Raw genomic sequence first — 23,571 nt, forward strand, 5'->3', positions numbered from 1 at the left:
CAACCAATGATTTCTACAACATCCAGCACAGCAGAGATGGTCACACAGGATAAACTGCAGAAAAATGATGGCATTATTGAAGGTAAATACTTTTTATAACCCATTCTGAATGTTTATTTTTAGAATAAGGGATATAAAATAAGGGCTGATTTTTCTTCCAAGAAACCTTATGTTAAAGAGTCCAGAATTGTAGGAGTTGCATAGGACAGCTGTGCTGTGTAAAAGTCTTGTGCCTCACTTCATTTCTTTCTAATTTGCTAGGGAAATGTGTACAGTAAAAGATATAAAAATGTGTGAAAGTACAGTGGGAGTATAGTATATACTGTAAGGCAAAAGCACTTTTCTCTACATCTAAGGGATTTATTTCTATTTAACATTGGGAGCAATTCGGGGTTCAGTATTGTGCCGGGGGAGCCATCCCTGGAGCAGCTAGGATTGCTCCACCAACGTTCTGATTAACAGATGTCCCCGCTCTACATCCTGAGCAACATCCACCCCTAAATATATTATTCTTCAGCATTCCTTAAGTAGTCCTCAGGAATCCTGGCTTCGTAAAGGACATTCAAAGCCCTTCTTTGGATGCTGGCTGTCTTTTGTTCCATTCCTACACTGCTTCAGTGATATTGAGGTCCAGGCTTTGGGGAGGCCAATACATCACCAGTAGGGTTGAATTGTGCATTTTTCTATTTAAGCCAAACATACTGTAAACACGTTTAGTGCATTTACACTGTGCTTAGATCAAAATCTGATAGTACTTTTCACATGCATTCATCAGTTTTGACAAGATCTCCAACACCACTAGATGAAATGCAGACCCAAACTATTGCAAAGTCTCCACCATGTTTAACAGATGGCTGTAGACACTGAATTCAAATCACAATTTTCCAATTTGGATTCATTTCTCCATATGATCTGTTGCCACTGATTTTCCACTTCTTCTTTTGTACTTGTTCACTTTTAAGGACACACTACGCAGAAATATGCCAAGTGTTTGGTTTAAGTTGTGTTTCATGTGTAGGTACAACACTGGTCCATCCCTTGAGTTAGGGTCCTTTTTATGCTTGAATAATTCATACATTAGCATTATGTAGCATGACAAAAAAGAAAAAAAAATGAGGACTGGACAGAAAATGAGAGGAAAAGCAGCCAATGTCCAAAGAAAACCTTAGACATGCCTTCACATGCCTGGTGAAATGTTTCTCAGGACAAAATATAAAGAAATGATGGGTGGCTCAAGACTTTTGTAAGTACGTTTGATAAGAATACCGGCTCTTCAGTGCACAGCATAGATATTTAAATATTTTATTTTTTGCCTATAATTTGTACTGGGCTATTTTTATAGTAATATTTTAACACATTAATCATAGCTCCAAAAACTGTGAAAAGGAGGAAAGCAGTGAATTAATAATTACCATATATTTACCCAAATATCCTTAACCTACATAATCATTTGGCATATTAATTTAATATACATCTTAATCACATTCTATTTTAACATCACTTATTGCATTTCAATAACATGGCCTTTCATTAGAAAAGCATTAGTCGTCACCATTTATCATAATTGGCTGGCGTATTTTTAATATTAGAAGTAAATAAATTAAATTATCCGTAGTTATGTATTAGCTTTGTGTCTTGTTTAAAAGATTCACCTGAAAGTCTTCCTGAAAAGACTTTTTTTTCTCTCCCACCCTGTATATGACACAGAGAGTGACATCTCAGTGTTTTAATGATGATATTTGAATATCTCAGTGAGTTTGCACAACACTTTGTGACTTATGTGGATTTTAAGCTACGTGCCTTCCCTTAGAAATTATTTACATCATTAGTGAAATAGGAGCAGTGTAGATCCATTACATCTCTCGGCACTAATGTTCTATGTCACCTTTAATAAAAGGTGGCGTCCCAGTGGAGCATATTACTGGATAATTATGTCATCAAAGTAACACCAAGAACTTATGGTTTGAATTTAAATGTGAAATGAAGCTATGAAAAAAAAAAAGCAAGATATTGTACATACCCTGCACTTTAAAAACTTGTAAAGTGCTTCTGCTCTTTTTGCAGATAAAAACTCAGGGAAACTGGGATGCTGTGGTTGGCTGTTGGTTTTCATATCCATCATCTTTGTAATAGTAACCTTTCCACTCACAATATTTATGTGTGTCAAGGTACAGTATATTCTCATTGCGGAGCACTGCTTATTAGGATTTAATCACTATTTCTTCACATAGATGTGTATACATACCATGAAAAAAATACTCCATTTATATTTCTGTATTTCTTATTTACTGTTGTGCGATTGGTTGTCTCCAACATTCAGATAGTGAAGGAGTATGAGCGAGCTGTCATCTTTAGACTCGGCCGGATCACAGACAGAAAAGCTAAAGGGCCAGGTTTGTGGTTAAATATACAACAAACACTTTGGTTAAGCCATCCCAGAAACCAAAAGGAAAAATAAAACGGTTGGCTTTGGAAGTTGACTCCACATTATCATCTGAACTGCCTTTTATCTTTTTCCAGGACTTTTCCTAATATTACCCTGCACCGATAACTTTGTGAAAGTAGATCTGAGAACTGTGTCCTTTGATATCCCTCCTCAAGAGGTATATTCTTGCTTTGTTTTATTATGAAAGCACTCTGTCTCTGTTATCTCATGCATCACAAGCCATTTGTAGTTTCTGTCAGTAAATAAACTGCAATTTTTGTAAACATTTGCAGATCCTAACGAAAGACTCTGTGACAGTGTCTGTGGATGGTGTGGTTTACTTCCGTGTATACTGCCCCATTTCAGCGGTGGCTAATGTGACCAATGCGCACTCATCTACTCGACTGCTTGCTCAAACCACTCTGAGGAATGTCCTTGGTACCAAAAACCTTGCAGAACTTCTATCTGACAGAGAGGGCATTTCACTCAGTATGCAAGTGAGGATAAAGTGCTGTTACACCTATTACAAAAATTTTCATTTACATTTATATATAAGCATACCCTTTAAAAAAGGTAAGAAAAGCCTTATTACAGATACTTTTAGAGCTCCTTCATTCCCACCCGCCATTCAAAGAACACTTTTTTTTTTGGCCACAAGGAGAATGCTAGAACAAGTAGAAGCCACTGGTTTTCTCACTGTAGAGTATAAAGTATTTGATTTGTTGTTTATTAAACTATAACTGTGACTAGAGTGTTTGATATTGGATGTTACCCTGCAGGAAGCCCTGGATGAAGCCACTCATCCATGGGGTATCAAAGTGGAGCGTGTAGAGATCAAAGATGTGAAGTTGCCTCATCAACTGCAGCGAGCCATGGCAGCAGAGGCTGAAGCCAGCCGGGAGGCCAGGGCCAAGGTAATGAGAGGAATGGAAGACTGAATTCAATTTCCTTTTCATGTATTCAGGCCCAGAAATGAAACATCAGAAGATACTGATCGTCTGCCTATATTTCAGATCATTGCTGCAGAGGGGGAGATGAATGCTTCCAGGGCTCTGAAAGAAGCCTCTCTGGTAATGGCTGACTCACCCTCAGCTCTCCAGCTAAGATACCTTCAGACTCTCAACACCATCGCAGCAGAGAAGAACTCCACCATCATCTTCCCTCTGCCAATAGATATAATACAACATTTCATGCATTGGAAGGCATGAATCTCATGTCAACCAAGTTGCATATAATTCAAATCAAGTCAGATTGTCGCAGATTTGTTTTGTTTTTTTGCAATATTACCATGTTTACATTTAGAAAGCTCCAGTGAGAGCTTTTTTTAAATGCAGGCCTAATGTGGTTATTGCTGCAATCTGCTCTGCATTATTACTTATTAACCTTAAAAAGAGGCTCTCCCTTCTTGTGTATACTTGCTGTGATTTAATACTTAAATACAAAGTGCAACATATACAGTATAGACAATACTTCTCATCATTCACCACAATATGTTAACCAGCTAAGCTACAGTTACAGTTTTGAGGGATGACAATAAATAAATGTGCAGGAAGTGTAAGGTCAAAACAATGCACGTAAACCTTATAAAGGCATGCTTTCAGACAACCGTATCCAGCGCATGAGTTTCTGAAATACTGAATAGGAACAAAAATCATGTAAACAACAGAAGCAAGGCGATGCAGCAACCTTTTCTGACATTGGACATAAACTGTAAACAAAACCTCTTATTCTAGTGTCGGACAAACATTCGGTAAATGAGTACAAGGTCATGTCCACAGGACACAGGCATTCAGTGCAATCAGAGTACCTGATGGAGAGAGCCATCATTTCCACTTTCTTTCAAAACACCCACCAGCGATGAAGCTAAACATAATCAACTTGTATTAACAATAAATGTAACTCACCTAGAACCAAATCCCTATTTCAGCAGATTTCCATACTTTATGTCTGAGGGAATGGATAAAAGAAAGCCTGCTTTATTACAATGTATTAATGTCATAAAATCCCATTTCACTTAATTATTATGCGTTTCCTGACTGTGTTAGGCTCTTTAAAATAGTTTTTTACAGAACGCTTACATCCAAATAAAATTTCTAGAAATGTTATCTGGCAAAACAGACATTTGAGACAGGTGGTTATATGTAAACATGAAAAAAAATACAATACAAAAAAAGGCAGTTGCTTCCTTTTGATGACTCTTAATTCTCCTCAAGACCTGAGATTATTCTCTACAATGAGAAATGAGGTAACATTGCAATCAGACTCTCGTGCTTATTTTGATGGAAATGTAATCAGTTTGGGGTTTTTTGTCAATTGCGGTTAATTCTTTCTCTATAAAGATTTCTGTGGTGAAAACACACACAAACAATCAAAATAATAATAAACATCAACAGAGAAAACAGCAATAGTTTCAGCTAGCTGCCAGAGCCCTGACAGTATAATCTTAAAATGCAACAAAACAGATAAATGTTTTGCAACGTCTGCACCATTTATGGCTGATTCGGCAGCAATTAAGTCCAACCATATGACAGCTACAGTACTTAATGAACTGCTGTATTCAATGATTTCCTCTTTGGTGGTTTCTATGTAGTCTGCATGTTCACTTTGTAGGACATGTTTATAAACTGCTCAACAACAAAAAAAAGTGAACACTTGATCATCACAGCATAACACAAACTGAGCTAGACGTCAGGAATTAGACTGTCCAGTAAGGAAGCAAAACCACCAGCACTGGAGAAGCATCAAGAAGATCCACCAAACACTGAATGATGCTGCATGTGGTGACCATACACTGCTGTCTTCTCTTATCCTTTCTTATTTTTCTGCAGTTTTGCTCTTTGCTTGTGTCACTGTCACTACTGGTAGCATGAGACTGTACCTGCACAAGTAGCCCAGCTCCTCCAGGATGGCACCAGAAGATGGGAAAAGAGGGGTCATATTAAGAGAGAACAGGGGCTAAAGCACGGGCATCAACCTAGCTGCAAAACCAGTATCTGCTCCTCAGTGCAAGGAAGAACAGGTGGAGCCAGAACCCCTCAAAATGACCTCCGGCAGTTTACTCATGTACATGTTTTTGAACATACTGTCACAAGACAGTCTCGATATGTCTTTTTGCAGGACCTGTGCAATTCTGCCTCCCCAGACCATCACTGACCTACTGTCAACCCAGTCATGCTGGATGATGTTACAGGCAGCAACGTTACCAATGGCATACTGGAGGTCATTTTCTAGGGCTTTGCTAGTAATCTGCACAAAGGCACAAAGGAGCAGATCTACGGCCTGTCCAGGTCTGCTCATACAACAGCCCATCACCCCTGGGGTCTTCTCCACACTCTTGGAGTAAAAAAATCATTCTGAAAGGATCAGGAATAAGCAAAGATGTATGTGAACACGTGTTAAACCTTTACCTTCTTGGAGATTTTCTTGTTGTTTCATTTGCACAAAGGCAGATTAAATTGATTAGTAATAATTTTTTTGCTTCCTAACCGGACAGACTACTATTCCTGAAGTTTAACTGACTTTGCTTCATACTGCGATGATCAAGTGTTAACCTTTTGAGCAGTCAATTATATTAATTCATCTGAAGGGTGTGAAGGGCATCAACTCACCTAGTGTGAAATGTATAACGCAATGTTTTACCTTTAATGAATCCTGTTCAAGTTAATAAGAAATTCCTTTTAAATCGCGATGCTCCACTGCCCTTCCGTGCCACTTCATCACACTGTAGGCAATCCTACAATATAGTTAATTATAACTGGAAGACAGATCATGCTTTAAAGAGAGCAATACATGTACAGATTTTACAAAGTATGGTCAGGAAAACTGTTGACTGTGTTGGCAGTTCAGAAGATACAAGTTGGGTTGTTGTTGTAGCCACACATTTCAGGTCAATGCTAATATGCAAGTTAAAGTAGCATGGATGATTGAGGTTAAACGGCTTGATATTCACTCATAAACTCCTACAATATTTCAGGATGAAAAGGATAATAAGCCCCAGAGAAGAATCTGAACATTGAGAGTAATACTGTAGGTAGTTTTGTGATTTTACTCACAAAAAGAATTTTCCTTGTCCTGGTGGATGCTGCTGGTGGGAGAGAATGGATGGCAAAAGGCGCTTTTTGTGTTTGTTGTTGCACTTTTGATTATCATTATGTCTTGTACATCCATCATCCTGAGCGCTGGATGAGAAGATGGAGATGTAGGCGAAAACATGGAAATGAGGCACCGTGATTTTCATTCTGCTCTCCAATCAATCTACAATCTGTGGGAGTTTTTCAGTGCATCTGCTGTGTGTTGCGTTCGTGTGGAGTAGGAAAATCTGAGGGCAGAGAATTCCTTCTTTTAGTAACAGGTGTGATTAACAGTACAATTGGTTAGGTCAGTGGGGTTCAAACTTTAAATCACATAGGCAAGTGGATTTTCCCAACAAACAGACCTATTTGTGTTTATATAGTGTAACATCCATCCCTCTTCTGATTGAGAGAAACATTCACCCAAGAGGTTTAAAACAAATGAGGCCTTCTGATTCCAGCTAAAAGCTTTTGGTGACGAGAACTTCCAGAAGAGCATCACTGGTGATACGAGTGTGGACGGGCAGGAGAGCCTGGTCCAGAGGGTGGCCGATGGATAGGGGAGGAGCTGGGGGACATGTGAGGACTCAGCTCTCCGGTCTGTAGGCGCCACAGCAGCTCCTCATTGGTGCGACTAAGGCGCTTCTTCTCATTGCTCTCCTTCTCCACGTTCACTTGCAGATTAGCATTCTCTTCAGAGAGTTGCCTAAAGTGACAAGGAAAAGGTCACGTTGTGTGGTCACTTTTTTTTTTCTTACTGATTTTTGCACGTTAACTGTTAAAGTTCATCACAACACAAGGAGAAAAAGACTGAACAAGTATGGCTTGTTTGGAACAACTGTCAGGAGAAAACCTTTTCTCTAAAAAAAATGTATGGCAGCACAGTTCAACTTTGCAAAAATCCATCTGAACAAACTTTTCAAAAGTACTTCTGGAACAATGTCCTCTGGTCATAATGCACAGCACCATGTTTGATGAAAACCAAACACAGGATAACAGCATAGCATCAATGCCTCCTATCAAGTGTCAAAGACGGTGGTGGAGCGACGATATCTGTTTATTTTTCTAACCACATGACCCAGGCACCTTGCTATCATTGAGTTGACCGTGAGCTCCTCTTATACCATCTGTCTGACAGCCAAACAAGCTTTATCAAAATTGAGTCAGGCAACAGGACAATGATCCCAAGCACAGCAGCAAATCTGCAACAGAATGGCTGAAAAAGAAAAGAGTCAAGGTGTTCCAGTGTTGGGCCACTGCTTGATTCAGTGTTAACACAGAATCCAGTCAAGGAATGGCCCATCTAAATCACATCATTTAGGTGAATTATCCCTTTTCTGTTGCATCAGTTTACTGAGCTTCACCAGCATTCGTTTATGCTCTCTTAAGATAGGATCACCCAGTGTTAACACTGTGTGCTGTGATTATCTAAATGATGCAAGAGACTGATAATATTATGCACAAAACAATTATTCCAAGTTACCAGTGGTGGTTCTATAAAGTATTGAATTTCTGCATTCAGAATTATGGGTTTCATTATTGTAAATGTTTCTAAACATTAATTATGTGTAGAGTTTGCATGTTTTCTCCGTGTTCGCGTGGGTTCTCTCTGGGTGCTTCCTCCTACAGTCAGAAGACATGCAGTTAGTGGGGATAGGTTAATTGGAAACTAAATTGCCCATAGGTGTGAATGCTTGTCTGTGTCTATGTGTTAGCCCTGCGACAGACTGACGACCTGTCCAAGGTGTACCCTGCCTCTCGCCCTAACACCGCTGGGATAGGCTACAGTCCCCCTGCGACCTTGAAAAGGATAAGCGGATGAGAATGGATGGATGGATGGATTAACTGACCTCTATAAACAAAAATATTCTGTATAACATAGATGACGTATCCAGAAAACTGCAACACTTCTAAGACAAGAAAGCACCAAGCACAGTTACATCTCGTGGTTGGAACTTTAATCAGCACATGTATGGATTTTCTCTGACCTGGACACAGCGAGATTCTTGTCTATTTGTTCCTTCAGGTCCTCATTCTGCTGTTGTAACACTTGTAGTTTCTCCTCCAGGAACACATTCTTTGCAGCCTGCTCAAAAAACACAGGTAACACAGTACACCACACTAAAATACTTGTGGAACGAGTGAAACAGTGGTGCAGGCTAAATGATTTGGGTTTACAAAGGAAACATTAGCGCTAATGAAAGTAGATGGGAGGTAAATGGGAAGGCTGCAGTAACGATACACTTGACAACTAATGAAATCATTCATAAATCTCAGCAAGCTGCCATGAATCATACCAACTTAAAATAAGTTTTAATGCACTGGATATTTTGCAACATACTCCAGATGTTCTCTGGTAAAAACTTGAAACCTACTATTTTCTCCAGTTCTGAAATCTTCAGCTCCTGCTGATGGATTTGTTGATTTTTCATCTCCAGAACTTCTTTGAGGCTCTTCAGGTCCTCCTCAATGTGTTTATAGGGAGCCAAAGCATCCTTTTAAAAAGCATTAAAAAACACCACTAAGCTGTAAAACCAATCAACAAGTTTTATGCTGTTAATGTTGCTACTGTCACATCAGCAGTAAGCAGTGTATCGTGAAGCTCTTACCACGATCTGCTCATCTGTGCTTTTGCGGAGAGCTTCTTCAAATCGTTTTGCTCGATCTCTGAGACTACGGTTCTGAAATGTCAGTGTGTCCACCTGATCCTGATGACCATGGATATTAAACTGTTAGTGACTTAAACTATTAACTAGGTCATATTATGAATTTTTAAGGAGAACTGTTAACCTGCAGTGACAGTCTGATCTTTTCAAACTCTTCTTCCAAAGACTTCCTCTGTTGTTCATGGGCCATCTTCAAATCTGACACGAGAAACACACACCGTCATGTTTCTTGACCTGCAGTGATTCAGCGCAGGGTGGCAACAGGTTTTAAATGGGGTGCTTACTCTTCACAGTCCTGGCATGCTCCTCTTGCAGAGTGGCCAGTGTATCATTGTGAGCCGTCTCCATCTCCATCAAGGACGCCTCATGGTTCTGACTCATCTCCTCAAGCTGCAGGCAACAATTACAAAAATAACTCATCAGTGCTACCCGCTGTTCACATACATGCGTATATATGAACACCATGCAACACACTATTTTCTCCCATTTTTGTTTCTCTTTAATAAATGTTTCTGTTAATATTTTATAAATTTTAAAAAATTCATAGATAAAAATAACCGCTGCGATTTACTTTTGTCTTTTAGATAAACTCGTGTTTTTAGTTAAATTGCACTCTCACTTCTCATATGAGATTTAGATAAACATGGCAGTTCATATCCAGGCTGCCTAGCACAGACCTGCTCCTGCTGTTTGAAGTGTAGCTCTTCCAGCTCAGCTCGCTGCAGGGCCTGCAGACTATTCGTCTCATCCACGTGCTGTGCTTTCAGCCGCTCCTCCAGCGCTCCCAGCTCCTTCTGCTGTTTAGCCCGCAATCCCTGCAGCTCAGACTCAAAACGACGCTCCAGTTCCTCCTTCTCCTGCTGCAACTGCTCCCAGTGTGCAACACTGACAGCTGGAATAGAGACAGAATAGAAGAGACACAGACAAAAGAAAAAAACATCCTAAAAAGACAGGCAAGTCATTTCGACTCCACACAGTCTTGGTTTTTCTTTATTTTTTTCACTCTTCTGGTGTTATATGTAACAAGGGTAGTTTTAAAAGTAAGAAGGGTAAATCTATAAAATTCTTAATATATTTTTAATTGTATTACAAGTCTGTTCTAAAGTGTGACTTGAACTGTGTCAACATAGGAGTTTTTTTGTTGTTGTTGTTGTTTTTTTACTTTATTGACCAGACACACACCTTAACGTTCAGTCTAAGACTAAATCTAGACTGCTGTCTGCAAAGTGAATTCCCATGGGCCATGTGGTCAAACACTCGGTAATACATCATGGGTTGCAAGCGATGAGTGACTCACTGCCTTCTCTCCTCCCTGTGGTGCCATAACTGTAACGCCGTATTCCACTTACCCACTTCATCACGGATTCTGGCAAGCTCCAGGGACAGTTCCCTCTCCTTCACAATGGCACTCTCACTCTGAAAAGACACACAGCGACATACATCTCTAGACAGTGCAAATGGATTTAGGTGTTTCTTGTCAGTGCAGCAGCAAAAATCAAGCATGTAATTCTAATAATGCAAGATCTTTGTCATAGATGCTAATGGTGGCTGTAAGAGAGCATGACAAACAATGCTAACAGGTCGGGTTTTTAAACCGGCTCCCACCAATTTCACTACAGTTTGTTATGCTGTGAAGCTCGGGTGAATCAAATGTGGATGTGTTAAAAATTTGCCCTTTTGGAAGATTTGTTTTTCTTTCAGCAAATGATGCAAGATAATTTACTCAACCGTTTCATGTAGATATTGCACTCAAGAACACAGAATAACAGGACGCGTCAGTGCAGTGCTACTGGATATTAGGACTTCACCGATGTGATGTGTCGTGTGGAAAACAGCATTTAGGGATCTTAGATAATGACGTGCATATTTTTGCTACGTCTCAGAGTTGTAAAATAAATAAATAAATACAAATAAATAAAAAACAGTATGCATTTTACATTGTAACAAATCCATAACCAACTACTTCTATTTACTATCATTGGCTTAAAATATGCCACGACACATCAGACTAAAGACGAGAAATTTCACTGTCTAAAGTGGGGTGTCTGTTGCTCATACGTGGGTAGAGCAAAGACATAAGGAACTGTGATAACATTTTCTAAAATATATCTTCAATCATAAAAAAAAAATATGGTTATTATTTTCTATATACATAGAACCAGAATGTCAGTATATTACATATTGAAAACAGTTCTCCTGAAACTAGCTTCTTTTATCAGGAAGGAGAAACTTCAGCCAGTGACAGGAGACTTTAGAACCTTATACTTTGTTTTGCTCAACAGCGTTTTGTACTTTGTTAAGCACAGTTTCTTGTATAGTGTTATGGTTTAAAATAAACACATTTCGTTATATAAAGATATACTTTTGTTCTTGTTTTTTTCAGAAATAAAATCAGAAAGTAATAACTATGTAACAAAGTAACAACTTTCCGTTTAAAGAAGAGTCTTAGTTTATATCAGGTCCCACTGAAGACAAAGTTAGAGAAGTAAGGCTGAGATGCTTTGGACATGTGCAGAAGAGGGATGGTGGCTATACTGGACAAAACATGTTGACAATGGAGCTGCCAGGTAGCAGGAAAAGAGAAAGACCACAGAGAAGATTCATGGATGTAGTCAAGGAGGACACACAGAGGGTTGGTGTGACTGAAGACGATGCTAGGGATAGGATTAGAGGCAGATGATCCCTGAAAGGGAGCAGCCAAAAAAGAAAAAGAAAAATCTTATACTGTTCACCAATAGCTTGGAGAAATTAAAAATGCATCCCAAAAAAGAACTTTGGTCTTAGGGGGATAAAGAACAAAAAAATGAAGTTAATGTATGAATTGATATGCAATGGTACAACAGCTCGTATGAAGGAAAAGTTAACATTAGGCTGATTTATTTATTTATTTTTACCAGGCCTTTCTTTCTCACATTTCTGCTTCTAATTAAGCTTTAACCTCCTAGGACCTGGCGTCCACATATGTGGACATCACATTTTGGGTTATTTAGACCAAAATACTCAATTTTGCTCTACAAGGGCCTAAAATCCACTTACGAGGACATTATACAGCTACTATTCTATAAAAAATTTAAAAGAATATCCTCATTTGTGGCTCTCATTTTTCTTACAAACAAAAATCAGGTAAAAAAAAATAAATCTGGTAATTCTTTGTTTTTACATTCATCGGGCCCCAATATGCCCAAATATCAAAGAGAAATTAAAAACGCATGCTGTGGAAGAGTTCGGGTCTTAGGAGGTTAACGCTAAATAATTAAGCAAGTTATACCATACAGCACTTGCACAGGCTATGTGTGATACATGTGTTTTCTCTCCAGAATGTGAAATGACTGCAGAAGACTTTAAAAAAAGGAGGTTGGGGGGGGGGGGGGGGGACATAGGAGATACAACGAAAAGGAGAGAGGCAGGTGAAAAATGTATGAAACAGTAAACAGTATGCCACAGCAGTCATGATGTCACCCTCTAAGAGGTTTTACTGGGAACATGAAGTCATCAAGAAGTCTCTGCAGTGACCTCAGGAGGGTCAGCAGCTTTTTCATTTCATACGCTTTAGCTCCACCTCTGCTCCTACCCATCGATCCACGGTCCTGCCCACAAGACATCCAATTCAAATCTCTGGGGAGTTATGTGACATGCATTCTAATTTCCCCATATGATCTTCATATAATCCATCTTTAGGATGCCCATCACGATGGTTTTCTTTATCAGTTACACTGTTTTGCTATTTTTACAAACTCCTTTATTAATCATCAAATATAGAAAGTGACCATCATAATGAATCAAAACCCCTCAAAAAGTTCAGATATGAACAATATCCTGTTTCCACTCATATAGAAGAGGAAAAAAAGAACCAAGTTCTCAAATTAGAGAAGCCTAAACAAATTGTCTATAGTTTTGTTTATTATTAATGTCTGTATTAATTAATTTTTTCAGTCTGTATTACTTTAATCTAATAAATCAACTTATTATTACAATAATTTCACTAGAGTACAAAATATTACTAAGTTAGTTGATCTAATTAGTGGTACCACAAACAGCTTTCAGTGTGCAGCTGTTTTTTTATTTAGACTTTGTCCCAAGCAGAAGAGTGCATAGTTAACACACAGGAAACTATAATATATATGTATGTATATATAATATATAATAACATATAATAAACCCAGTTAACCAGTAGGGATATAAAAAGGATGCAATGAAAACACCAAAAAAAGAAAAATCAGCATACAGCACAGTAGCAATGGCATTTTATATTGTATGTCCCTGCAAACTGTTATAAAATGAAAGAAGCATGCTCAGTGTGAAAGACAAGCCTGCTTTGACTCAGCATAATCATACACAGCTTTACATTGTCTATCAGGCTCTGTCTCTAGCAAACAAGTGAACATAATCATCATATAAATAGACCCCCCCAAACACTAAACACTTGCGAACAGCCACATATACATAGAGGAATCCTCGGTGCTCAAACAAGCTCGCTGCCTGCAGAAGACTGACTGACTTTACCGTTTGGTCGAGACAGAACAGACGGAAGAAATGGAGCCTACAGCAGCAGTGGCCCATACTAGGCTAGCAGATAGCAGCAGCATCCCTTAGCCAGCTCGGGAGGCAGCAGTGACAGATGCGAGTTCCAGAAAGAAACAGTAAGGGAGACAGAGGGGGAGGGAAAGAGAGGGGAGGAGAGATGGAAAGACCAAAGCCTCACCTCGTTTCCTGGTACGTGACCATCATTTATCCCTGCTGGAACAAAGACTGCCGGCCCCAGCCCAGCTCTGCCTGCCTTCCTCTTAAACCCCCACCAACACGCCCCGTATCACATTCACACGGATGGAAGGGAACAACACACACACACACACACACACACACACACACACACACACACACACACACACACACACACACACACAGTCTTTTGCATGTATGAGAAAAAAATTTAGCAAAAGAAGATGGGGAGGGAGATGATCAGTGAGTAGAGAATGATAAGCTCTGATGCTCAGCTGGAAGATCATATCTACAGACACTGATGTGCATAACAGAACAAACACACTTCATTAGAAACCAAAACACTGCTTTGAATAAAAACTGTCCTGCAAAAATATCTATATGAACAAATACCTCATTAAAACAAAAACACTTCAAATCAGCTAGCTTAACCCAATATTAACCATCTAGTGACCTCTTCAATGCACTCATTACAACATAATTAAACCACATCAGCACATGTTGTCACGCATCCTAAAACAGAGTATGCACCCATGTGTGTAGATAGCTTGGAAATGCTTGGAAAGATCCACTGTTAAAATTTAGAGGGGATTCTGTCTTGCAATCAGTCTGACCAAAAGCAGAGGCAGGCCATACAGGCAGCTCTAATTTCATTAATCTTTGGTTGTAGAGCACCACCAGCGGGTGGGGCTGACAAATATATTAAATGCAAACAGAGGACTAGGAAAGGTTAAACCAAGTGCTGAATAGAGACTGAAAGAACAGAAAACACTCTGTCAGTCTCATCTGAGCAGCATACAGGAAAAGCAAGAGTGATTAAAAAGAATATTAAATATCAAATGTGTTTCGATTCCACCGAGTCACCCATCCAGCAGCAGCACCAGAAGAACAGACACAACAAGATACACCACACCCCCCTATCAAATGCATGTCAATATACTTGCATGTATACAAACTCACAACACATCCCAAAAGCATTCTCTTTCTTTATACTAGAAAAAAGCACCTTTGGAAATCCTCAGCATTTCACTACCAACTATCAAAAGAGGCTGCCTTTAGAGTCATTCAAAAGATGTCACAAGAGGGTTAAAGCAAGCGGCTCCCTTTGTGAACAAAGCAATCCTGACAACAAAAGACAGAAGCTACAGGTTTGTGCAAATGACTCCAACACAGTGTGTAATCGCATTCTGGAGCTCACTGCAACATTTGCATTGCAGTTTTTGACTGTAACCCTACAAAACACTGCCATTCAGTAACACAATGAATCTACAAACATATTGCAAAGGATGCAACTTTAATGAGGAACTTGTTCTGTGTCGCATTAAAGCAAACTTGCAGGGTGATTTTAAAAGAATAGTTTGAATGCTGCTACATATCAAGATATGTTACCGTTACAGACTCATGCAGCAACAAGCAAGCTCTCTTTTCATAACTCTCAACTAAAACTCCAACATTTTTATGCAAGAAAACATCAAATCCCTCAAATACATCAAATACTGGTTTAGCTTCAATTATTAATGCAGTAATTTTAATTTGCAAAGACAAAAAATATCTGCCTGTGTATTTTAGGTTGAGACCAAATGTTATTAGGATGGCGTAATATTTAATATTAAGGATATTGTTATACAGTGTAAAACTGCTAAATTTTATACAGACATTTGGACACATGTAGTTGGACATGGGTGATTTGTTGACAAATATTTTTATTTATGCTGCCTTTTGATAATGATGACGTTGTATATTTTCTCTTTTACCCCAGGAGGAGGTTTAACGAGAATGAAATAAAGTCACAGCATTACAATGGTAAATGGCCTGTATTTATATAGCGCTTTACTAGTCCCTAAGGACCCCAAAGCGCTTTACATATCCAGTCATCCACCCATTCACTCACACATTCACACACTGGTGATGGCAGCTACATTGTAGCCACAGCCACCCTGGGGCGCACTGACAGAGGCGAGGCTGCCACCGGGCCCTCTGACCACCACCAGTAGGCAACGGGTGAAGTGTCTTGCCCAAGGACACAACGACCGAGACTGTCCAAGCCGGGGCTCGAACCGGCAACCTTCCGATTACAAGGCGAACTCCCAACTCTTGAACCACTATCGCCCACAATCACATGTGTCATACACACGTAGTCCTATTTTAGGATTAAGAGTGAAAGAATTGGAACACTGCACTCTTACTCGGCTTTCAAAGTCTGCGGTCGACCTTGCCGGGATTGCAGAACTCTGCTAAATCTTACCTTGTGACAGAAGTGCTGGGTAGTGATGCTGAAAACATCCAGGCACAGCGAGGCTTTCTTTAACTGAGCCTGCAGAGTCTGTAGCTGCAGGGCCTGCCGCTCACATCGCTCCCGCAGCTGCTGGATCTGAGCGCGATCCACCTCCTGTGCCTTTTCGGTCTGAATGGCTCCATGAACTGCTGTTGTCCGACCACGAACTGCAGATACGCAAAACAGGCAGAAGAATATAGTATGTTGATGTACTTTTCCTCAGACTTATTATAGAAATAGAAATATATAGACAAACAAAACAAACAAGTCAATTTATGTGGATGCTGCTGATGTAAAAGTGGATTATATGTGCAGTATGAAAACCCTTATCACCTGCACTGTTTGGCCTGTTTGGTCTCTGAGAAAAGCAGAAGTTGCTGATTTGTGCTGCTGTAATCTGAGCCAGCAGTACTGCTCCTGAAGGAGCCATCCTAGCATTAGAGCTACCGTGCTTTGTTGCTATGGCAACATCATGGTGCTATGGGTAAAGTCTGGGATGAAGTGCGGCGAGAGAGCAAGAGCGACACGGAATGAAAAAGTCACTGCAAATTTTAAAGATACAGTAGCAGCTGATGGTCCTGAACAAAAACCCCTTCTTTTTACCAGTTAGGAAAAAAACCAAAGAGACATCATGGTATGTTAAGCACATCATGGTACGTTAAGCACACCTTATGTGCCTATAGTTTGTGTTTAAATGTATGCGGTGTGACAGGGCTGACTCACCAGGGGATTGTGGCTTGGGAGAAACCACTGCAAGTCTTTTAGGGGAGGACTTTGGTGACAGCTCAGCCTCTGCATCCTTCTGTAAATCTCTCCTAGTCACTGTGTAACAAAAAAGGTGTTATTTTCTTTGTAATACACAGAATTAAAACATAAGACAGACATTTTTGTTGTTTGTTTTATCTCATAGGAAGTATTTGCCTAAATATTGGTTAACCTGTACTTCTGCTACACTACTTCTGTTTTTTTACTACAGACAAAACTTTGGCACAAAACAATAACATTATAAAATAACACCACTTTTTTATATTGAATAAAATATGATACACATGCGCAGACTGATCAAATGAAACCCTCAATATAAAGGGATTTTTTTTTGTAGAATATTGTTCATCCCTCCAACAGAGTTCCTGGGAAAAACAGATTTAATGCCTAGGCATGGAAACTGGTAGTAAAAACAAACAACAACTTTGTTCTGTTTTTTCCTTATAATTAATCAAATCAGTGAATAACTGAAAGCATAAAAAATGGCTGGAATAAAGACTCAGCGATCACTGTAGGACAGTGACCACTAGCTGGAGTTACTGCTTCACTTGTTGACACAGTTTCTGTTGTGGAAAGATGGGGCGACTGGTGGTTCACCCAGAAATACAAACTGTCGCCACAGGATGGCGCTGATGCTCCACATTCACTGCAAAGACGCCAACATGAGCACCACTGTGCATTAGCTAACAATAAAGACGCCCACAAGAGCAGAGGGGGAGTATAGGCTACTGTATGATACTGTATCCCTGCTGTGATGCAATGCTAGGCAACAGTTTGGAAACACAGCACATGAATAAGTAATCCTAAATACTATTTATCATTTTCTACTCATTTTAGTCCTAAATCAGAAGCTTGATAAGCAAACTGAGCTGAACAATGGACAATAAAAGCAAATGAATGAGTAAACACTCAATCGTAGTCATTATGCTCTCAACTACAATCATAATTAGCAACATTGCAAAAGAAAAATCATTGCTTGAGTACAAAAAGCACAGCTGTGTTTATTGTTTCTAACTCAACTTCTTGCCCATGTACAGGACTGTAGCTCAAATCGTCACATACAAACTGTTCTGTCTTCCTGCTTTTACTTAAAACTCCACAATAACTTTTAAAACTCAGACATTTCTCTAAGCAGCTGTGTGGGAATAGGTGGGGCTTATACTGAGGAATGAAATCAAACACACATACACAAATTGAGCACAATCGTTTGGTTCCTCTGGCTTTGTGCAAGAGTGCTGTACCTAGTGGGGAGCAGTGCCGTGGTGGCAGATTGCGCCGCTGGAGGCTGGGGGCATTAGGAGGGTGAGGGCAGCTCTGAGCAGGGGAGGCTTCTCTGGTTGGTGCTGTGGCTTTATGTTGAGGTGTGTCATCGCTGCCACTGCTGGGATCTACATCAGAAAAGAAAAACATGCTCAGGGACTGTGGCAAAAATCACACAATGTTGCTATTTATATATGTACGAAATATGTTTTTATTTAAAAGCTGCAATTTTCTCACCTCCCAAATGTGATTAAGCCTATGTAAGGCAGTCAGTGTGCTCGCTCTAGCGCTGACTCTTAATATATGGGCCATTTCCTAAGAATATCAGTGAGTGAGTCTCACCTGACCGCCACAGGATTAGTGAATTTTATTTTGTAGATTTTGTAGACAATTTCCTCATATTTAAGTAATGCATGCAAAAATTTCCCTTCATTCTATGAAAATTTCAAGCTGTTTGAAATTTGGTGCTCTTCAGGTCGCCATATTTTTCCAGCATTTTCTGAACCCTCTTACTAAAATAAACTTTAAACACTGCTACCACACAAATTCTTTTCTACTTTTTTTTTCTCAAAGATATTTTTATTGAGTTGAAGCAACAAAGAAAAGCAAATACACGCAGAATAGACAAACACCAAACAAGCAAGTTTCACAGCGACTGTTAAAACTGAAATATCAGAATACAGATTAATGACACACTCACATGTCTTATAATTGCTTCCAGCTGTTTATCCCCTTTTCTACTTTTTTACCTATTTTTCTCCCTATAACTTTGAGCATTACTCAGTGGGTTATATCACAGTTTTAAAAAGAAAACTCAACCCAATATAATGTCTACTATATTGTAATAAAACCAAGCAAGTCAGCATGGACAAAACAAGTTATAGCATTTAAAAGGTTGTCTTTACCTGTATTTTAATAACTTCTAGTTGTGCTAAGAATTATGTTGCATATCTAATGACGAAAAAGAAAGAAAAACATTCGATTCTGAGGAAATGGCCAAGATAGCTATCAAATATTTCACCTTGGCCAACGTAGATATTTTGACGTTGACTACAAAAACTGAATTATTCATGTTTTGCAGGTATGACATATCTTTGTGGCTAATTTATGACTGCCAGCTTTTTGTTTCACTCCATGTCTCAGTGGATTACGGTACAGACACATGTACAATTTTGGGAAATACCTGACTATGCAAACTAATAGGCATAGAGCCAGCCATGGCCTATAGTAAACGATGTTCTTGTTTCTTAACACAAAAGATTTGATTTGGTTTAGTAATACTGAGGGAATTCTCAGCGCCATTTGAAAATGAAAAACTGTGGAATGATGGCATTAAAGCTTTTAACTGTCAATTTCATGCATGTTTCAGATCATTACACTCTTTCCTAATGGAGTTTTGGTTCTTTTTTGCTTTGCTTTGTTTTTTCTGGTAAATTGCACACTCTCATCAAGATTCGCAAAAAACAGGGTGCTGTAAACATAGTAATTATTCATAAGAGCTGCTGTTATGCCTCTAGCTTTTATGGAAATGAAAGGCTGAGGAACAGTGCAGCTGAAACATCCTCCAAATAATCACAATGAAATTATGATAGTTTTTACATATTTTTGCATGCTGTATACTGTATGCATTTCTCAGATATAAACCTTTAACTTTATAATAGTCAAAAAAATTCCATCAGTGCATAAATGATGGAATTTACTTCGTCGTTATAAGTGAAGAGTCAAACCAGAGAGCTCTAATTACTAATCATAAAATATTCAGCAGCTCAGTCAATGGTAGTGCTGACACAAACTCTAACTATTGGTAATATAACACTTTTGAAGAGGAAAGGATAGCGTTGTGCCCTTGAATTAAAATACCATCACTCTGATCTAATAATGTCAAATTGTGACCCAAGGAGGCTGCAGACATTCAAAAAACGTTAAGCTGTTGTGATACATACGTGTGTGTGTGTGTGTGTGTGTGTGTGTGTGTGTGTGTGTATATATATATATATATATATATATATATATATATATATATATATATATATATATATATATATATATATATATATGTATATAAGCACATTTTATTGATACAAAGGACAGTATAGCATAAAAACAGATTAAAGGAGAACATTAAATCACTTTTGATGTAAAAATGCCAAGGCTCTGTGCAACACATCTAGTGATGCTTTCCAAAGCAGCAGCATGAATACACCAGGGAGAGTCAGCAGATTTTTTTCCTTTCTTTTTTTTTTTTCCTTTTCCCAAAGGTGACCTACTGAAATGGAGATGAAGCCAAGAAAGGGATTGGCTAAAGGAGACGGCCGAAGGCTGACTCACACTGCTAAATGCTTGTTTCTAGCGTGCATGTACAATACAAATCCACCCCCTGTAGTAAGAATCCTCTGATCAGCACCAATGAGGACTCTGCTTGTGACTAACTCGCAAGCAGCGAGAATAGACAAGCTAATAACATTCAGAACAAATGTGCCTCTGGGCCATGTGGCAGTGATGAAGAACTGGTGACAGAAAAATGAGAAGAAAGGACTGCGTTACTTTACAGTCAGCATACTGTGTAATACGTTCCTTCTGATTGAACTACACCAGTGAATTAATTATTTCACCAGACCTGAGCATCATGATGACAAGGAGCTGCTTGTTCCTGCTTGTAGCTGCATTTGGGGCTTATGGTTATAGCGTGGTGCAGTCTGAGCCAACAGCCTAAAGGGAAACACTGCGGTGCAAGCAGACAGTTGTGTATGCCATCTGAGCTGCTTCCAAGTATTTTACAATCTGGCAGATACTGAATTTGTTAAAATGTACACAAATCTGCTTCAGTTTACATATCTAAAAAGATTACAGAGCCACTGGCAGTCAAGTTGGGCATCCTCATATTAATGTTGAGTAGAACTGTTGTTGTTTTCTTGAGAATCAGTGGTACTGTATACACCAACTAATTAAGAGTACTATTGCTATTTCTAAGGACAGCCAGGATTCAGCTGTCAAAGACTGGAATAAATGTAGTGATGTTTAAGCAAAGGACAACATTAACCTGTAATTATGACAATGAGCATCATTGTCATAATTACATACATAGATAAAAATGAATAAAAATTAATGACCTTACCAGAGTGCGAAATCTTATTTACTTCTGATGTCTATCAGTTTAAATTAAATTTACCAGAGAAGTTTGCAAGCTTGTCTTAAAGAGCCGCTTTCTCTGATATTCTTTATATTTTCTGTTACTGTTACTATTATTTTTACCATGACTAGTCTGTAGCTGTTGCTTTGTTTATGTGTTTCTTTTCAGTGTTTCAGGTTTCTGGGGTAGCCTTTATGAAACTGGGTGCTATTGGTTCCAGCTTCTCCAGAGGCGGTTTATATTGTAAGGTAAAGACCCTACATCAGGGGTGCCCAACTTCAGGCTTCAAGGGCCGGTGTACTGCATGCTTTAGATCTCACCCTGGGTCAGCACACCTGAATCAAATGATTAGTTCATTACTAGGCCTCTGGAGAACTTCAAGACACGTTGAGGAGGCAATTTAACAATTTAAATCAGCTGTGTTGGATTGAGGACACATCTAAAACCTGCAGGACACCGGCCCTTGAGGCCTGGAGTTGGACACCCCTGCCCTACATTATTACAAAGAAAATAAAATCATTGTATTTAAAATATAAGAATCATTACTTATCACTACTTTTAGTGAATCACTTTCAGTGGCTGCTATTGCATTATTTGCTTTGGTTTTACACCCAGACCATAACCATATATCTAAACATTTTCCAAACAATGGTCAGTTTGTGTCACGTCTCTGAATCAGCAGACAACACACATGGCCTGCTCATATTTAGCAAAACCGTTTTTGGTAATAAAACAATGTCTTGTTAACCGACACTTTCTTTCCTGACACTTTGCTGACATCTCGTTCACACACAGAGATAATTGCATTGCCAGGTGAATTTTGCTGTCATTCCTTTATGCAGATGAAGACTGGGGAATATTTCAGTGATGGTACTGAAATATGCATTGGGAATTCTGCAGTATGCAGGCTGAGCACAGGCAGCAGAGGGAGAGAGAGTAACTTTCTTCCTAAAGAAATCCTTTCTTCTCTGAGGCTCTGTGCTGCAGCGGCTTAGAAATGCAGAATTCTGACAAATGATTGAAAATGAAACAAAATGAGCAGCTGTTACTATAGTAACTGAGGATAGACCAGCCACACCTGCTGGTGAACTAATAAGGAGATGCAGATGTAGTAAAACATTGGTGTGGGGTAACCTTTTATTTAGGCAGAGTAGCAGTAAAAACAGTATTAGTCTAATTCATAAAAAAAATGAGTTGAGTGGACATAACTCACACTGAGAACCTCGGCCTGGGTCACTGTGGGTGCTTTCATTAGACTGGTTGCTGGATACAGATGAGACACTGGAGCTCCGGACAAATCCTAGAGAAGCCAGACGGGCAGCTGGAAGGGCAGAGAAGCCTGGAGGACGAAGGCCAGACTGGCCTGATTTGAGCAGGAGGCTTTTTGGGGTGGTTTCTGGACCTGCCCTCCTGGGCTCTCCTAAAGGTAGAAAAACAAGTAAAAAAACAAGAAAAAAAAACTTTAAAAACCTGATTTAGTTTATACTGAAATAAAATGAATAAATAAAAGAGGAAGATTACATATATATAGATATATAAACATTATTCAATGACTAAATTCCACATAAATAAGAAAGCAGCATATGTGCAACCAGCCAAGAGTATCATTTATAATGTAAGAAGGCAAAATTATGCAGTGCGAGCTGGTAGCATGTGCAAGTTACACTAACTTCAAATGCTTTGCACTTCAAAGAGTTGAGGTGCCAAAAGCCAAGGCTCATCCATAAGCATGACAGGAAAAAAATTAGGTGAATCATTCAGCAAGCCCAAGAAGCTTGTTGAATAAATAACTCTACAGCTCAACATCTACGGGATGGGAGAGTGTGGAGAATACTGAAGTAGGTAGAGAGAGATGAGAGAAATCTGTTGAAATGATTTCTCAAGATTTGACCTAATCATCTAACCACACAGGGTTTTTTAACGTAAGCATACACAAATACATCTTGTGTTAAACTTTTAAACATTCCCAAAACAACCTTTGAAAATGCAGCTGTCTCTGATACTAAAAATGCAACTAACATTTCAGTTCACTTTTGAGTCAATTTGCCAAAACGTTACAATCTCACCTGCCAGATCTTGTTGGCCTGGAGTGGACACTTTGGCAGCCAGATATTGTGAGGGACCTGACCTTTGACCTGCCTGCTGAACTCTTGGCTTGGCTGCGGGCTGCCTGGTGACTGCACCTAGCCCAAGCTGAGGCCTCAGGGTTCTTGGCGAGCGGTAGACACTACCTCCTTCAGGGGAAACATGCTGCTGAAGGA

General features: G+C 39.2%; 2 protein-coding genes across 7 annotated transcripts in view; one reads left to right on the forward strand and one right to left on the reverse strand.

The window, feature by feature from the left end:
- stoml3a (stomatin (EPB72)-like 3a) lies at nt 1-6,158 on the forward strand. 2 transcript variants are annotated; one of them, XM_082502536.1, is made up of 7 exons: nt 1-82; nt 2,065-2,168; nt 2,321-2,393; nt 2,521-2,603; nt 2,719-2,922; nt 3,205-3,339; nt 3,439-6,158. In XM_082502536.1, the coding sequence occupies exons 1-7, from the start codon at nt 7-9 to the stop codon at nt 3,631-3,633; spliced, it is 870 nt and encodes a 289-aa protein (XP_082358662.1). In that variant the 5' UTR covers nt 1-6; the 3' UTR covers nt 3,634-6,158. The 2 variants fall into 2 exon arrangements, with proteins under 2 accessions (XP_082358662.1, XP_082358663.1); XM_082502537.1 differs by lacking the exon at nt 1-82 and adding an exon at nt 1,227-1,243 and having other exon boundaries at nt 2,325-2,393.
- Nucleotides 3,828-23,571, reverse strand: part of mtus2b (microtubule associated tumor suppressor candidate 2b) — a 27,765-nt gene continuing 8,021 nt past the window's right edge. For 2 of the 5 annotated variants that reach the window (XM_082502517.1, XM_082502518.1), the window contains exons 3-15: nt 23,377-23,563; nt 22,524-22,730; nt 18,162-18,308; nt 16,879-16,977; nt 16,126-16,322; nt 10,511-10,577; nt 9,839-10,053; nt 9,446-9,551; nt 9,286-9,359; nt 9,105-9,203; nt 8,871-8,990; nt 8,484-8,584; nt 3,828-7,201 (exon numbers count right to left, since the gene is read on the reverse strand). In XM_082502517.1, the coding sequence (XP_082358643.1) occupies nt 6,994-7,201; nt 8,484-8,584; nt 8,871-8,990; nt 9,105-9,203; nt 9,286-9,359; nt 9,446-9,551; nt 9,839-10,053; nt 10,511-10,577; nt 16,126-16,322; nt 16,879-16,977; nt 18,162-18,308; nt 22,524-22,730; nt 23,377-23,563 (1,827 nt within the window). In that variant the 3' untranslated portion in view covers nt 3,828-6,993. The remainder of the gene's footprint in view (nt 7,202-8,483; nt 8,585-8,870; nt 8,991-9,104; nt 9,204-9,285; nt 9,360-9,445; nt 9,552-9,838; nt 10,054-10,510; nt 10,578-16,125; nt 16,323-16,878; nt 16,978-18,161; nt 18,309-22,523; nt 22,731-23,376; nt 23,564-23,571) is intronic. The other 3 variants (XR_014270784.1, XR_014270785.1, XM_082502519.1) reach the window with 3 other exon arrangements.

The sequence above is a fragment of the Aulonocara stuartgranti genome (assembly GCF_965226115.1).
Source record: "Aulonocara stuartgranti genome assembly, chromosome: 14".
NCBI classification, from domain to species: domain Eukaryota; kingdom Metazoa; phylum Chordata; class Actinopteri; order Cichliformes; family Cichlidae; genus Aulonocara; species Aulonocara stuartgranti.